At 32.7% G+C, this 17,241-nt stretch overlaps 2 protein-coding genes across 2 annotated transcripts; one reads left to right on the forward strand and one right to left on the reverse strand.

Annotated features, from left to right (window-relative positions):
• Positions 1 to 1,171: 1,171 nt before the first annotated feature.
• On the reverse strand, positions 1,172 to 2,474 carry LOC109015025 (pathogen-associated molecular patterns-induced protein A70-like). Its single transcript, XM_018997520.2, has one exon. It carries the CDS (start codon positions 2,343 to 2,345, stop codon positions 1,434 to 1,436), a length of 912 nt encoding a protein of 303 aa, XP_018853065.1. The 5' UTR covers positions 2,346 to 2,474; the 3' UTR covers positions 1,172 to 1,433.
• Positions 2,475 to 14,604: 12,130 nt separating this feature from the next.
• Positions 14,605 to 17,057, forward strand: LOC109005112 (zinc transporter 4, chloroplastic-like). The gene is made up of 4 exons (XM_018983906.2): positions 14,605 to 14,875; positions 14,971 to 15,028; positions 15,301 to 16,019; positions 16,118 to 17,057. Exons 1-4 carry the CDS (start codon positions 14,861 to 14,863, stop codon positions 16,571 to 16,573), a joined length of 1,248 nt encoding a protein of 415 aa, XP_018839451.1. The 5' UTR covers positions 14,605 to 14,860; the 3' UTR covers positions 16,574 to 17,057.
• The last annotated feature ends 184 nt before the right edge of the window (positions 17,058 to 17,241 follow it).

The following is a 17,241-nucleotide window of genomic DNA, read 5'->3' on the forward strand; positions in this document are numbered from 1 at the left end:
AATCACTTGATACCTATGCCAAGCTGGCTTTAGATCCCAATCAAAGTTTGCTTCTTTCAGAATTACAGAATCCCCCTTTTGTTCTCTCTAAATCCATCCATTATTCTTCACCACTTTTAGATTGGATTTCTAATCTTTCATTAGCCATATAACTCCTCACTCCGTTCTCGAGTTTTTTTATTGCTGATATGATAAGATTTGATCTGTACGAGAATTAAATATAATTTTTCAAACACCAAGTTACATTATTGATGCTTCAATTAATCTTTTATAATTTGGACTCACATTGCTTCAAAAATAAATATGTGACATAGAGGCTAAAACACACCTATGCCCCTTCATTCCTACACTGAAATCCTCTTTGCACATTAAAATTGGAGTAATCGAGCAGTACCCAAAGAAAATCTCCCACGTGCAAACACAACCATCAAACACCTACCCATCAAGGATAAGCAAGATGCTCTGAACCCAAACAAATCATTTAAATATTAACATATAACGTAAGAATGATGTCTGGCCCAAAATGGTCCCCAAAACATAGGCTAATAATGTAGTTATGTGGTTTGAATTTGAATCCACAAAATTTAGGATTAGGATGAGATAGAGACACATATAATAGATTCTATAGTATTTATTGAGTATTTGATGTTATCCGAAAAATTCATTCGGACAACTAATATATACTGTAAGGCCTACTTTATGCGTCTATTTCTATCTCATAATATAAATACTTTTAATAAGAAGTCAGAAACCTAAATGTTAAGCTTTTCTGCAGACTTCAGCATGATAAAATGGAAATAATGAGGCTGTAATTGAAGACAAGACTTTGTGAGCATGGGCAAAACTGAATACCCATCACAACAATGCCAACCCTTTTCTCTCTTTTGAACAACTCATTAATACAGTAAGTACTGTAAGTGGCAAGTGGCCTTCCTTGTGCTCATTATTGGGTGCTCAGAATTGTCAGGTTCTTTTCTTTTCTTTCTTTTTCTTTTTCTTTCCTTTTCTTTTCTCCCAATCAAGAATTATCAGGTTCTTGTATTAATGCTAATGATAGAATCATAAAAAGAAATGTTATAATATTTATTGTGAATTTAATAAAATAAGATCAAGTTTTTGTATATCTTTAAGGGTCTAATCTCTAAAGTTTGAAAGGTAGCTCTAATCCTCAAACAACATAAAATTATAAACACTAATTCAGCAATTAATAGTATGAATCCAGTAATAATAATAAGGGCATAATTTAAACAAATAGTTTAATAAACATAAACAGTAGAACTCCATCACTTCCAATAAACCCCTACATTTTTCTCTTTTTTTTTTTTAACCCACCAATTTTGCTTTTTCTGGAATAAAGAAAAGATACTTTAAAGTTTAGCCAACACCCAAATTAGCAAAAAATACAAAAACACACCCCTAGAAAGTAATTATCCTTACTTACCAGTCCCCCTGTGGATCAGCTCCTTGTACCTCATAATGGAGTCCAGCCTCTGCAACTTCAACTGCTGCTTGAACCTGTTGATGAAATCGTCGGCCTTGGCGTCCACCTCGTTATCGTCAGACTCAGCCCCTCCAACCTTCCCTTCCCTAACAGTAGCCGGCCGGCGAGTCTCAACGATTTCGTCCTCTTCGAAATGCGCAAATGCCGACTTAGAGCTTGCAGACTTCTTCATCTTCCTCGACAGCTTTTTCGGCACCTCGCCCGACGCCGGCTTGGTATCGGACTTGCTTCTGGTAACGTGTGCACTCTGTAGCCGGCCGTAAATCTCATCCATGGACTGCTCCTGGTATTGATCTTGTTCTTGGTCTTGTGTTTGCTCATCTTCTTCATCTTCGTTTCCTTTCAGCTCTTGAGAACTGTAATGGGTATCGAATTCCTGGGTTTTCTGCAAACCGGTGGTGGTGTGAGACTGTACTGTGCCGGGCCCTTGGTATAGATAACTGTAGAAGTTGATGGATTTGAGCCTCTGAAGCACAGATGGAGATCTGGTGAGAGGGAGTTCCTCTTGTTCATGGGACTGCTTAAAAGCGTAATGGGTCTCTGATTCTGGGAATTGCTCGAAGGTGGTCGAAGGTTCCTGGGATCTGTAGGAGTAGAAGTTGATGGATTTGAGCCTCTGCAACACAGATGAAGATCTAGCAATCTGTGGACGTTGCGGCTGTTCTTGGGCTTCTTGATTTTGTTGTTGTTGGTCGCGGTGCCTTTGGTTGCCAAGTCTTGAAGTTACGCCAATGGTGATAATCATGAGATTGAGGAGGCAGAAGAGAACATGGAATGTGAACCAGCTGTTAATGGAAGCCCAGATTGAAGGTGTAGAGGAAGACGATACTGATTCCTCAAACATGGCTTTTGCGGAGTAAGAAAATTGCACACAGAGAGAGAGAGAGAGAGAGAGAGAGAGAGGGGATAGTGTGCAGACTCTGGTGTTGGGTTAATCTGGCTGGAGTGACTAGTGAGAGAAAAATGGGATATCTTGACAAGGGGAAAGTATATTTTTGTATATTAAATTATCATGATTTTCTTGAATACTTTTTAGATTTTTAAAATTATTTTTATATGTTAAATTATCAATATTTTCTTAAATAGTTTTTAGAATCTTAAAAGTATCTTTATATTTTTAATTATTTTTTATAATGTAGCTGACATAATATCTTATCTGATTTGGATATTAAAGTTTTTTCAATTTATCTCATTTTATCTTATTTAAATATCTAAACACTATAAATACAAATATTTTAAAATTTCAAATCTTTAACTCATCTAATCATTATAATTTTTTTAAATCTTAAAATAAAAATTATATTAAAAAATCATATTATTATAATATTTTAACTTTATAATATTTTTACTTAATTGTTTCTCTCTTATTTCACAAAATTTCTTAAGAAAATGAATTTAAACTATTTCATTACTATTGATAAATAATTTCACTACTATTCACATATCATTTCATATCATCTCATTATCCAAACGAGACCATAATCTATAATTCTATAATTGATGGAGTGACATTAGTATCAAGTGACAATCACATTATTAACAAGAGATACGTCACTGTCACAAATTAAAATAATTTTATATAATACGTTAGATTTTTTTATAATAAAAATAATTTTACAATTTAACGTGTTATATCAAGTCACGTCAAATTGTATGTTTATTTTTGTAAAATTTCTTTGTGACTAAAGTATTTATCTATTAATAATTCTAGCTATAGTTGAATTGAGATTAAAATGCTAAATTAGAAATTTAAGAAGTTTATTTTATACAAATGTTTGCTGTTTTTTTTCATTAAATTTTTATTTTATAGATTGTCCATCATATAATTTATATATTAACCCTTTTTATGGTGTTTCGATAATGAATTTAAATAATAATAAACAAAGTAATTTAATTTTTGGGGTGCAGAATGGATTTTTTTCCATCTGGTTATTAGCGGGTGTTTGTGGAATATCCTAAGTTTTTTCAGGATCACGAGGAAAACGTGTTTGTGAGTGATGGGTCAGTGGGAAGGGAACAAAAGAGAAGGGTGGGTGTGAGTAAATAAGCGTTGGTTTGGATAATGAAGATGATTTTATATGGATTGAATAAAATATTATTTTTTAATAATATTATTATTTTAAGAATTAAAAAAATTAAATTATTTATTATATTTTGTATGATAAATAATAATTTTAATCTAAAATTTATTCACTGATCAAATCTGACCAATTTTTTGAATTGGCTAAATATTATTTTCATCATAAATAATTATTTTAAATAAGCAGTTGGAGGTGTGTTGGAGTATGTAGTTTGTGGGGGAGTTGTAATTGTATGTCTGGTTTGACTTGGAATGGTTTGTTCAAATGAGACTGTTCCTAACTTTTTAATCAAATGAGAGGTTGGGATGTATTTATTACTTACATTACTTGTGATTAGATTTTGTATGTATAAATACAAGAGGTACTTATAAAATAATATGAACTATTGAAAATTAATATTTATTTTTTTAATAATAAATAAATATTTAAATTATAATTAAAATTAAAATAAATAAATTTATCAGAATCAATATTTTAATAAAATAATGATGATTTGGAGGGTCCGTTATTATTTGATGTTGTTGAATAATGATAGATATAAAAGTGAATTATCTAACTAAATTTTAGTCAAATTTTGTTCAGTCCGCTACTAAGCTATAATCTCTACAATTTTTATCCAATTCTACTACTCATATATACAAGTATAAGGGAAGCCTTTAAAACATTTTAAGAATAATAGTGAAATAGTTTGAGTTAAGAATAATAAAATATTTTAAGTCTTTATAAAAAAATTATAAATATAAAATATAAAAATAAATAATAACTGATACATAATATTTCTCGTATTAATAAATATCCCATGGGATTCACTTTGGGTTAAGAGGAAAATGGGTTATATTCTCAATTGATATATTATTTCCCCACTACTCTTTATTGTCTATTTTCCGACTCTTTTAAGGCATTTGACCGAATTCAACCCCATCTCCAACTCCAACATAATTCCAGTGCACAGTATAACATGTCATATCATATTGTAAATAGTGGTTTTGGTGTGCCCAAGTAGTCCCTCACAGGTATCTTTTCTAGTCACCTATCTGAAAAGGGTCCAATTTTGAAAAGAAACAAACACATCATGTGAGGGCTAGATGCTCTTTGTTCTGAAAATTCTTTTCTTTTGTACACTAGAGAATTAATATTGTGTGTATCTTTCTGTATATTGAATCATCTAATTCAACCGGATAATTAGAGAGAATCTCAATTGGATGGTAAATGACATTTGTAGTCTATATAAGTTTCGTATATTTTTTTTTAAAAAAGTTGATAAATATAGAATTTACACGAAATATATATATATTTTTTAATGCAAGTGGTCTCGCCCTTTTTTTAAAGGCAATAAATATTTTAAGATTGTATTTAATATTATTCGTTTGTTATTGCTAACTAATGTATTAAATGATAATGGATACTATTACAAAATGATGTATGGTGGGGAATGCTCCCACTTTTTTAGTGCTATTTAAACTATTGATTTAGGTTGTGTGTAGATGTTGAAGTGAGTTGAGTTGAGATGATAAAATATTATTAGAATATTATTTTTTAATATTATTATTATTTTATGATTTAAAAAAATTAAATTGTTTATTATATTTTATGTTGGGATTTAAAAAAGTTGTAATGATGAGTTAAAATGAGTTGAGAAGAGTTAAGGAACCAAACAGTACTTGGAAGTAACTATTAGCTTTCAATAAAACCAAAAAATAATTAATTAATTAGATTGGAAAAGTTTTGTAATGAGATGATGTGAGTTGAGATAAAAATTGAATAAAATATTATTAAAATATATTGATTTAATATTATTTTTATTTTGAGATTTTAAAAAATTGAATTGTTTATTATATTTTATGTGAAAATTTAAAAATATTGTGAATGACTAAATGAGATAAGATAAAAAAATTTGTGAAAGTGGACGAGACCTTAATCAGAATCTTTTCCTAAGAAAATCTCCCAATACATCCGCAAAATTTGGAAGGCAAGAAGGCCGCCCCCACAAGAGGATGAAACACATGACATCTTCGTAAACAAATATGGGAAGACATGGGAACTCATTCCAAAGTCAAACATATGCAGAAACACGTTATGAAACTTCATTATTCCCCATAAGAGTCGGTTCAAAACCATGTTATGAAATGAGGAGAGGGGACATATTTTCAAGACATATATGGATTTTTAATCAAGAATTGCATTGACCTATAAATTAAGAATATATATAGGAGGAAGGAGTCGGAAACTTCAACAAAAACCTCCTTGGGTTAAACGCAATGCAAAGTGATAAAATAAAAGAGATAACGTCTCCAAAAATTTGATTCTAGGCCCATGTCAAGAGGACTATTAAAATAGGAAAAATTATTTATATAGGACGGTGTGCAAGTTTTATACATTTCACATGAAAAAAATTATTTTTTATTAACGAGCCTTATTTTTTTAAAAAGAGATTGTCGAGACTTCACATTCTAGAACTATATTTAACATGAGCATTGCTACGCATCCCGAATAGGCTATTTCACTTATTTATTTTTCTTTTCTTTTTTTCATGTATTTTTTTAATCATCATAAACATTTTTTAAAAAAATAAAAAATTCACAATATCATAAAAAAATACTTCCTTAATCACTAAGTAAAAAAAAAAAAAAAATCATTCGGGACACAAATTCGGTACACATTTTCGGGACAAAAAGTATTTCTCATCTAACATTACTTTTAAAAAAAAGTAGTTTCCATATAGATATAATCCAACTAGTGAACTATCCAAATGTAGTTTGAGGAACTATGACCAATAGAGACACTTGGCTATATCCGCAAGCAAAAGGAATGTAGCTTTACGGAGTCCGTGCTTTCTAGGATCGTTACCCCCCTAAGTCCCACTCGGGAGGATTAGATAACACTAACTACTGCACAAACTTTCAGCTACTTCAGTTATCTTGGTTGTCAATAGAACTCGAACTCCTTATTTACCATTCCGTTCAGTGATGGAGTGGGTGCTCCAAAGTCTGAACTTGCAGATTGTGAGAGCATTCATGCCCAGGCTCGAGGGAGGGCGGAGCTACCTAAATTAGCAAGCTAGCAAGGACTAGAAGGTAGGAGTTATTGCCACACACAAAGGAACTACCCAAGGATGGACCTTATATCATCCCTAGTGAGGAATGTAGGGCAGGGCAACAGAATGCCTCATGCAGCTAGGAGTGCAGGAAGAGTAGACGGTTTAGCAACGAGAATGAATGAAATAGAATCATATATACAGGATGAAATAGAGCTAACTTGTTGAGAAGTCCTCTTAAATGGGGAACAAATTGAAGAGTTTGGTGGTGCCTGAAGAGTAGTTGGAAAAAAGTTCATAGTTTTAAAACATCAAAAACATTCGTTCGAGTTCCTATCCAAATTTTTGGGCTCTGTTTGGATGTTGAGTTCAGGACTAGCTCTCCCATAAGGCGAGTTAGGCAGTTGCCTAAGGTCCTATAGTGGAAAAAGTCCTTAGAAAATATTAAAAAAAATAATGAAGTCAAAAAAACTTTTAAAAAAATGAAATTATCTAAACTAAACAAAGAGACGTTAACATTGAAAATTAAAAAAATCAGTTCTCAACTCCACGGTAAAAATCAAAGCTAACAATTATAAAAATATATATATAAATTTTTATTTAATTACAGACTCTGTAACTTTTCTTAGAAAGCCAAAAGTCACAATAATAACTATAAATTCAATGGTTCCAATCTATCTCTACAAAATCTAAAAAAATCAACGAAACATCTAAAAAACTCTCATTTTATACCTGAAATCAACAAATCTTATATCATTGCTTTTGTACACTACTCTCTATTCTCTAATCTCTCTCTTCCATCCATCTTACTCGTATTTTAGTATTTGGCACTGGCAGCCGCTCCCTCATCTCCAATCGCACTGGCAGACGACAGACGTTGAGCAGCTGCTGCAGCTCTCTATGTTTTGGTGACGAAGGTAAGTAAAGTGACTAATTTAAGGCTCTGAGCTGCAGTTTCTATATAAAGTGAAGTTTTTGTTTTATATATATACAGTGAAGCATTGAAGGTTTGTGGCAATAAAAGAGCCACGTGATTCTATGAATGACTTGTTTAGATTCTAGTTTGTGAATAATAGTGATACCTGAGGAGAATGTTTGTAAATAATAATAAAAAAGTAATGAAAAAGTAATAATAGAATATTGAATAGTAGTAAAAAGTAGGTAAAAATTAATGAATAGTAATAAAAGTATGTGAAAAGTAATAATAAAATAAAGAATAGTAATAAGAGTATTTGAGAGTACTTGAGGTACTCTTGGCTGCCAAACTCAGCTAACCATAGCTTTCACAATTCACATGGCCCATGGGCGATGGGCACCTATTCCTTGATTTTGGAATAATTTATGACTATTTTTTAAACTTTGTTTCTTTCTCTTTCAATTCTTTTAGTCTATAATTTATTTCTTGATTTTGGATATTAACATTAATATATTTTATTTTATTATGCAGATTAATAATTTTATATAAAAGTGAATGTCATTTGTTATATAAAAGTGAATCTGATTTGCTAAATCAGGTTCTATTATTTTATTTTAATATTTATTTTATTCTAGAATATTCATAACCATAGTAAAATTTTATATAGTGGATATTGTTCTTTTTTATCAGAAAATATGTCTAATAGAAAATATGCATCTGGATACGAGAAACTTGAAAAAAAGAAAAGAATAGAAAAATTGAGTTTACCAGAAAATATGTCTAATAGAAAACTCTAATGATATCTGCTAATTTTTTAAACTAAAAGTTTTAAAAGAAATTTTACCAATAGTAGAAGGCACTTTTATTGATATATTAAATTATATAAAAAGACTTGATTCTTTTCCAAATGTATGTATCGCTTACATAATTTTATTGACAATATCTGTTATTGTTGCTTTTGTAGAAAGAAGTTTTTCAAAATTAAAATTTATAAAATCTTATATAAGATCAACAATGTCGCATGAAAGATTAAATGAACTAGCCATATTATCAATTGAGAATGAGATATTAGAAGAACTTGAATATAAAAATTTAATTAGTAATTTTGCATCTCAAAAAGTAAGAAAAATAATTTTTAAATAAAAATATATTTAGATGTAACCTAATTAATCTGAAATAAGAAAAAGGCTCGTTTTAACTTATCGCCTTAGGTTTCAAAATCTATTGAGATGGTCCTGGTTGAGCTGAACTCAGTTCTTTATGAAATACTAATGAGTTGAGTAGTCGAGAGAGTTATGTGAAGCTTATCTAAACTGAGTTTAAAGTATATTTAGATGTTAAGATGAGTTTAGTACTTTTTATGGGAAGTTGAAAAAGGTTGTAGGTCCCACATATAAAGATGTGTTAAGTTGAAAAAGGTTGTGGGTTTCACGTGTAAGAAGATTTTGAGTTTAGATGAGCTTAGTAATTTGAGAGTTAGGTGTTTGGATGTTAGATTCAGTTTAAAATTAGACTGAACTCAGTTGAGTCTTGCAACCAAGCACAACTGTATGAAATAGAAATGAATATATATATAAAATCAGCCATATAATATTTATTATTAATTTAATATTATTCAAGTTATTTATATGGATATCAATATGAAAATTTTTACAAACCATACTTTCATCCCACTTTGATGAGATGAAATTGCCGATCAATCTTTAAATTTATTTTTAAAAGAATAAAAGATGATCTAGAAAAGTGCTAATTTTACGTAATGAGATTATGAAAGTGAGATGACAGTGTGATCTATGACGTTACTCAATTAATAAATATTGTAGTATTTATTGTATATGTCAGTCTTTTTTGTCACTTAGAGACTATGATATCTCATTCTAAGGGCGGGTGATGTATGAGATCCTATATTATTTAGAAACGAGAAATTCTTACTTTTTATAATATTTTAATGGGGCTAACTCCTATGGGTTGGCCCAAGTGATAAATGCCTTGGTGTATGTGGTATGCTCCATCCAAGGTCTAAAGTTTGAATCTTCTTGGATGCAAACAATCTTTATGGTCATTGGATTAGGAAATTTTTCACTTGAATTACCCAAGTTGCATTTGCGAAAAACTCATTTTGAGAGTTTGTGTACCCCCAAGATTAGTCGAGGCAATGTTCTTGAACACTCGGTGCCCATAAAAAAAAAATTAATAATTATTCAATTATTTCATTGACTAATTAGCTTAGAATATAAGTCATGTGATTTGGATATTCTATTTTGTGTTAAATAGACACTCAAAATTTAAGCTAGAAAGATTAAAAACTTAGGCTTGTAGGTTTGGACAGGAGTTGTGATGAGATGAATTGAGAATAAAGTTGAAAGTTGAATAAAATATTGTTAGAATATTACTTTTAATAATATTATTATTTTTATATTTGAAAAAATTGAATTGCTTATTATATTTTGTGTGAAAACTTAGAAAATTTGTTTTGATGAGATAAGATAAAATATTTTTGTATCCAAACCTTGAAAACATTAACAACTTTAAGGCTCAATTTGGATAATAAAAGTGCTTCATTTCATTTTTATAATTTTTTTAAATTTCTATACAAAATAATAATAATATTAAAAAATAATATTTTATTTAATTTTAAACTCTTATCTCAACTTATCTAATTTCAATTCACTATTTAAACTGCAAGAAGAGAAAAGAAACATACCATTCAAAAGGGGCATTAATTAATTACTTGGCGTCCAAAAACTTAAGAACGCAGTTACTGAAACAGAAACGGAAACAAAGAAAGTTAAAGTGAATAAACGATGACCCTACAAAATGAGAGAATCAATGGTATGGTAGGAAAGAGTGTCGACACTCTCATGCTCAATTGGCCTTGCTGGCCTTGCTACCTCAAGACACGAAAGACAGGTGAAAGTTTAGTTGCTAAAATTTAGGCCTAATTTATTTTTAAAAAATATCTTATCTTATCTTATTTTATAATTATAATTTTTTTAATTTTTAATTTTTAATATAAAAGAAAATAAATAATTTAATCAAAAAACAAATAATATTTAAAAATATATTCTAACAATATTTTATTTAATTTTTTAATTTTAATCTCACCTCATGATCTTATCTTATCTACAAAACAAACGAGCCCAAATTGAAAAAGTCAATATTATGATGTTATATACTCTATAGTATTAAGTTGCCTGTTAGAAGTAAAAATTATGACCATTAATTAAATTTTTAGATATTAATTTAAGCCTTATTTGTTTTCACGATGAGATTAAAGTTAAAAATTAAATAAAATATTATTAAAATATATTTTTTTAATATTATTTTTGTTTTAAGATTTGAACAAATTGAATTATTTATTTTATTTTACATAAGAATTTAAAAAAATTATAATGATTAAATGATATGAGATGAATTGACAGAAATTATAAAAATAAATGAGTCCATGTCGAACTTTATCAATAAAATCTTAAAGCCTATCGTTGTTTAAGAGAGAAATATCATTTTTCATCATAAATTCTTTTTATCGTCAATGACACTTGTGCATTTTAAATAATCATCTATTTAAAAGATAGGTGCATAAAACTATCTAAAATATATTACATCAACTGATATAATTGAGAGTAACGAAAATTTTATATATAAAATCAACCATATAATATTTATTATTAATTTATTGTCTAAGATATTTATATGGATATCAATAAGAAAAATTTTACAAATCATACTTTGTAACTTTCATTACATTTTGATGAGACAACATTGCCCGTCAATCTTTAAATTTATTTTTAAAAGAATAAAAAATGATCTAGAATGATAAAAAGTGCCAATTCTACGTGATGATATTAAGAAAGTAAGATAATAGTGTGATTTGTATCGTTACTCAATTAATAAATATTGTAGTATTTATTGTATATGTTAATCTTTATGTCACTTAGAGACTGCGATATCCCATTTTGATAAGTGATAAGGGTGGGTAATATATGAGATCATACATTACTTGGAAATGAGAAGCTCTTATTTTTTATAATATTTTAATGGGGCTAGCTACTATGGGTTGGCTCAAGTGGTAAATGCCTTGGTGTTTGTGATATGCTCCCTCAAAGGTCTAAAGTTTGAATTCTCTTAGGTCCAAACAATCTCTATGGGCCATCAGACTAGGAAATTTTTCTCTTGAATTACCCAAGTTGCATTTGCAGAAAACTCATTTCGAGAGCCTGTATAGCCCCAAGATTAGTCGAGACGTTGTTCTTGGACACCCGGTATCCATAAAAAAATTAGTTTTAATAATGATTCAATTATATCATTGACTAATTATTTTAGAATATAATCATATGATTTGGATATTCCATTCTGCGTTAAATATTAAGTTGGAAACAGTCTTTTATCAACAACAATGGAACACGGTAGGAAATGAGGTTAGTGATGCTGTTTTGTATGTGCTTAACTCAAATGGCTTGGCGAATGATGTAAATGATACTCATACTGCTCTTATTCCTAAGAAGAAATCTCTTGTCAAAGTTTCTGATTTTAGACGAATTTCTCTTTGTAATGTCATTTATAAATTGATTTCCAAGATGTTAGTTAATAGAATGAAGAAAGTGTTGCCTAGTATCATATCCCCTACTTTGTCAACATTTGTACCATGCAAACTAATATCAAAGAATATCATATATCCCAACTATTCATACCATGAACTGTAAGCTTTTAGGGAATTATGGGTATATGGCCTTGAAACTTGATATGAGCAAGGCATATGCTCGAATTGAATGAAGTTTTCTTAGAGCTATGATGGGGAAGCTGTGTTTTGAGGAAAGATGGATTAAGCTTGTTATGATGTGTGTAGAATTTGTTTCCTATGCTATCCTGATAAATGGTGTTCCACAATGTCCTTTCAAGTCAACAAGGGAGATTAGGCAAGGTGATCCTCTGGGCAGAGGCCGAATATGGAGAAGACTTTAATTTAGTTCAGCAAGAACACTACTTGAGAGGTTCAAGACATTATATTGAGCATAGCTAGTATTGGATCAACAATACCTTATGAAAAATACCTTGGATTGCCTGCTGTAGTGGGAAGAGTAAGGCCGAGGCTAAGCAGTCAACGTAAAAACTCTCTCCCAAACAGGCAAGGAAATATTTCTTAAAGCAGTTGTGCAAGCTCTCCCCACTTATAGCATGAGTGTTTTCAAATTTCCAAGTAGCATTCTTAGGAGCATCAATAGAGTTATGCAGAATTATTGGTGGAGACAATAAGAAAATGAAAAGAAGATACACTGGGTTGCATGAAACACTGTGGGTAAAGCCAAATCAATATGAGGAATGGGGTTTAGAGACTTGGAAAGCTTTAACCTTGCAATGCTTGCTAAACAAGATTGGAGCTTAATTCAGAACCCTCATTCTTTATCATCACAAGTCTTAAAGGCCAAGTATTTTCAGGAGGAATCTATCTTTCATGCAAGGTTGGGCAGTAAACCTTCATTTATTTGGAAAAGCATTGTTGCAGTAAGGCATTTAATTGAAGCAAGTACTATATGGAGAATAGGTACTGGAAATCAAGCATGCACATGGAAAGATAAATGGATCCCCATGCTAACACCCTAAAAAATCCAAAGCCCTTTTCAGATCCTTGAGAGTAGTGCCAAGGTTGAAGAACTTATTGATCATGATGCTAACACATGGAGAGGAGATTTGATTGATGACATTTTTTCAAAGGAGGAAGTTGATTTGATTGTGCAAATTTTCCTATTAGCCTTGGTCACGGTTCTGATAAGCTTATATGGAAAGACTCCTCTAATGGTCAATTCACTGTCAAGAGAGCTTATCACTTGCACAAGGAAATACAGATGGCTTCAAAGGTCCAAACTTATTGCAGTTATGGGAACCAGAGAGTATGGCAACTGATATGGAATTTGAAAGTCCCACCGGCAGGTAAAGTCTTTATGTGGAGAGCTTGTCTTAAAGCTCTTCCTACTCAAGCTAATTCATTCAAGAAGAAAGATATATGTACTGAGGAAGCAGAAACAATAGCTCATGCACTCTGGGATTGTGTTGCAGCAAGAGATATTTGGAAAGTTGAATTTACTCATCCCAACATTGTGGTGAATTTATCATAGGACACTTTGTAGAGTTTAAAAGTATTACAAAACAAGCAATCCAACAACATTGTTTCAACAAGTAGCACAATACATAGATGAGATCCTCCTATGAATGTTTATAAACTTAATTGGGATGCTGCAATTGACATGCTCAATGCAAGATTGGTATAGACATTATTGCTTGAGACTGGGAATGCAAGGTAATAGCTACACTGAGGATGAACAAAAAAAATTTTCAAGACCCTCTAATAGCTGAATCCTTTGGGGCTCTACAAGCTACAGTTTTTGGATTGGAGTTGGGTTTGAGAGATCTGATACTAAAGGGAAATTCTATTCAAGTAGTAAGGGCTATTACAAATAGAGGAATCTTGAACTAGTGCTGTGATGTTTGTGAATGAAGCCAAGGAAAAACTTAGGAGCTATCACAAGTGGAAAGTACACCATGTTTTTTTTTTTTTTTTGAGTTGGAGAGGGAGGTCGAACTTAAGAACTTCCATTTTAGAGATTTGAGCATTATGCCATCACAAGTGGAAAGTACACCATGTTAGAAGAGAAACAAATGTTATTGTCCATATATTGGCTAAGAACTTATTAAGTATTTCAAATGTGATTATTAATATGGAGGAATGTCCTTCATTTCTTCCTTGCTTTAAAAGAAATTATCAATAAAATTACTTTCCCTTAAAAAATATATATATATATTAACAACTTTAAGAGGAAAGAAACGAACCATTCAAAAGGGGCATTAATTACTTGGCGTCCAAAAACTTAAGAACGCAATTACTGAAACAAAAAGGGGAACAAACAAAGGAAAAGTAAACCCTGAATGGTGAATACATGATGACTCCACAAGAGGAGAGAATCATGGTATGGTAGAGGAAAGAGTGTCGACACTCTCATGCTCATTCTCGTCCAAAAAGTCGCAAGCCCAAACCCTGAATTTCCCCTGCCGCCCCTCTCTCTCTTCAAAATATGTCGACACTCAAGAGTCAATTGCCCCAAAAGCCTACGTCTCTCTCTCTCCCTTATAAGTTTATAACTCCATCGACATTCCACACGGAACTCTATGCCGGATCGCATATGGTACGGTGGTTTCAGCAAATATTCTCCACCAATCCTAGGACAGAATTCGTCTCCCAACTCTTCTTTTGTTACGTTTTTAAATTCCCAGAATTCATCCTATATAAGAGTGTTTTTCTCCAACACCCTGTCCCAAATTTCTAGCCTATTCCCATGTTATTCATTGAGGTTCGTTCTTCGAGAATCCTTTTTTTTTTTTTTCTCTTTATTGTGTGTGTGTGTTTTTTTTTTCTTTTTGATCAATGACGATTGTTGTTTTTCAGGATCTCTGGGCGTTGCTTTGCCTTGAAGGTCTCGGAACAAAAGCTCGGAATTTCTCAGGTACTTTCATGATTGAGCTCGATTGGGCCAAATTGATCGAATTTAGCTTAAGCGGCCTGTAAACTTTGTCGTTAAACTGTTTAGAATTCAGCTCTTGTTACTTGTTATTCATGTACATCCCTGAAGATTTCCCATTTGTCCCTGCGGCCAAGTTCTATTTTTTTTTTTTTTTACGTTTTCCCGTCAACCAAACAGTTCTTATCCATAATTCGCTGGAATTGGTTCTCTTTCTAAAATCTGGGCAATCTTTTGTTTTCTTGGACCGATAAAAGATTCAATCTTCCAGACAATATTGGAACCCATGGCCAATACGAGCTGTGGAGGAACCGAGTTAGAGACCTGCCGAGACGAAACAGAGTCGCTTGTCCTGAAATTCATCGCCATCGTGTCGATCCTCATTGCCGGAGTCGTAGGAATTGCGATCCCACTCGTCGGAAGGAACAGCCGCTTTCTCCGCACCGACAGCAACCTTTTCGTCACCGCCAAGGCCTTCGCTGCCGGAGTCATTCTTGCCACAGGGTTCGTCCACATGCTTTCGGCCGGATCAAAGGCCCTTAACGACCCGTGCCTGCCCGAGTATCCGTGGTCCAACTTCCCGTTCGCTGGCTTCTTCGCCATGACAGCCTCGCTCCTCACCCTTCTCGTCGACTTCGTGGGAACCCAGTATTACGAGCGGAAACAGGGACTGGCCCGGGGGACTGAGGAGATAGTCCGGGTCGGTTCCGCCGACGCGGGGCTGGAGTCGGGTATTTCGCCAGCGGGGGAGGGTAAGGAGTATAATGGGAAAGTATTTGGGGAAGAGGAAGGCGGTGGGATGCACATTGTTGGGATGCATGCTCACGCGGCACACCACAGACATAGTCACCCCCATGGCCAGGATGCTTGCGACGGGCACCGGAGGGATAGCTCTCACGGACACGGCCATTCTCACGGGTTTGATGATGCTGATGGGGAAGAAGATGCTGGCGTTCGCCACGTTGTCGTTTCCCAGGTGATTTTCCTCTCTGTCCTGGCTTGGTTTTTGTTTGGGTGATAATTAATGTTCTTAATGATGCGTTTGTTTAACATCTTCTGACCTTTTCTCTGCAGATTTTAGAACTTGGGATCGTATCACATTCGGTTATTATCGGACTCTCACTAGGAGTATCCCAGAGCCCCTGCACAATCAGACCCTTGATTGCAGCATTATCCTTCCATCAGTTCTTCGAAGGATTTGCGCTTGGAGGCTGCATCTCCCAAGCCCAGTTCAACAATCTATCAGTAACACTGATGGCTTGCTTCTTCGCCATAACGACTCCGGCCGGTATTGGCATCGGGATCGCCATCGCTTCAGTCTACAACCCGAACAGTGCAGGTGCCCTGGTTACTGAAGGCATTTTGGATTCCATGTCTGCTGGAATTTTGGTATATATGGCTTTAGTGGATCTGATTGCTGCTGATTTTCTGAGTAAGAGGATGAGCTGCAACTTTAGATTGCAAGTAGTGTCTTATTTTATGCTCTTCCTTGGGGCTGGATTGATGTCTTTACTGGCAATCTGGGCCTAAATTGTGAATGCAACTGTTCAAGCTTCCAGCTTTTTATTTTTATTTTTGCCTTGTTGCATTAGAATGTCTTTGGGGCTATGGCATAAAGGAAGTCTTTCTTGTTGGTCCCTTTAGAGGGAGAGGGAAGGTGGAAAACAAAAGAATGAAATTTATGTCTGGTAGCTTTTGATGAAATGTGTGTTGGGAAATAAAGGATGCAGCATTTCTTACTCAAAAGGTCCAACATGCAGAGTTGTTAAAGAGTGCATGTTTGGCAAGGAGTGCAATTCATCTACAGTAGAGGAGTCTATGTTTGGCAAGACTGAAATTCATCTACAGTAGAGGAGTTCTTCATTTACAGTATGTGTTTTTTTTTTATTAATTGAGAAAATCTATTTGTAAGTCTTATTTTTTACACATCCAATACACCTCTGATTGGAAGCAAAACTCTTATGACATAACTCATGATCTAATTCAATGGGTTGTATTTCTCTTTATTCTTTAAGATCTTGTTCAAGGACAAATTATTTTGCTTGTAAATTGGAAGAATTAAATGTATATTAATGTGTCAAGAAACAACCAAAGAGAAATTTAATGATAAATTATAAGGAAAAAAGAAAGAAAGAGAAGTGTTAACAGCTACCATCTCCATATGGTATTCATATCTTTATCATAAAATTCATGTCATT

This window comes from Juglans regia, chromosome 6 (genome assembly GCF_001411555.2).
Source record: "Juglans regia cultivar Chandler chromosome 6, Walnut 2.0, whole genome shotgun sequence".
Lineage (NCBI taxonomy): Eukaryota > Viridiplantae > Streptophyta > Magnoliopsida > Fagales > Juglandaceae > Juglans > Juglans regia.

Bases quoted from the DNA above. Each gene is read 5' to 3' on its own strand.
- LOC109015025 (XM_018997520.2), bottom strand. From the start codon at position 2,345: ATGTTTGAGGAATCAGTATCGTCTTCCTCTACACCTTCAATCTGGGCT.
- LOC109005112 (XM_018983906.2), top strand. The intron at 15,029-15,300 runs GTACTTTCATGA...GACCGATAAAAG, and splicing joins AAAAGCTCGGAATTTCTCAG to ATTCAATCTTCCAGACAATA. The intron at 16,020-16,117 runs GTGATTTTCCTC...TTTTCTCTGCAG, and splicing joins GCCACGTTGTCGTTTCCCAG to ATTTTAGAACTTGGGATCGT.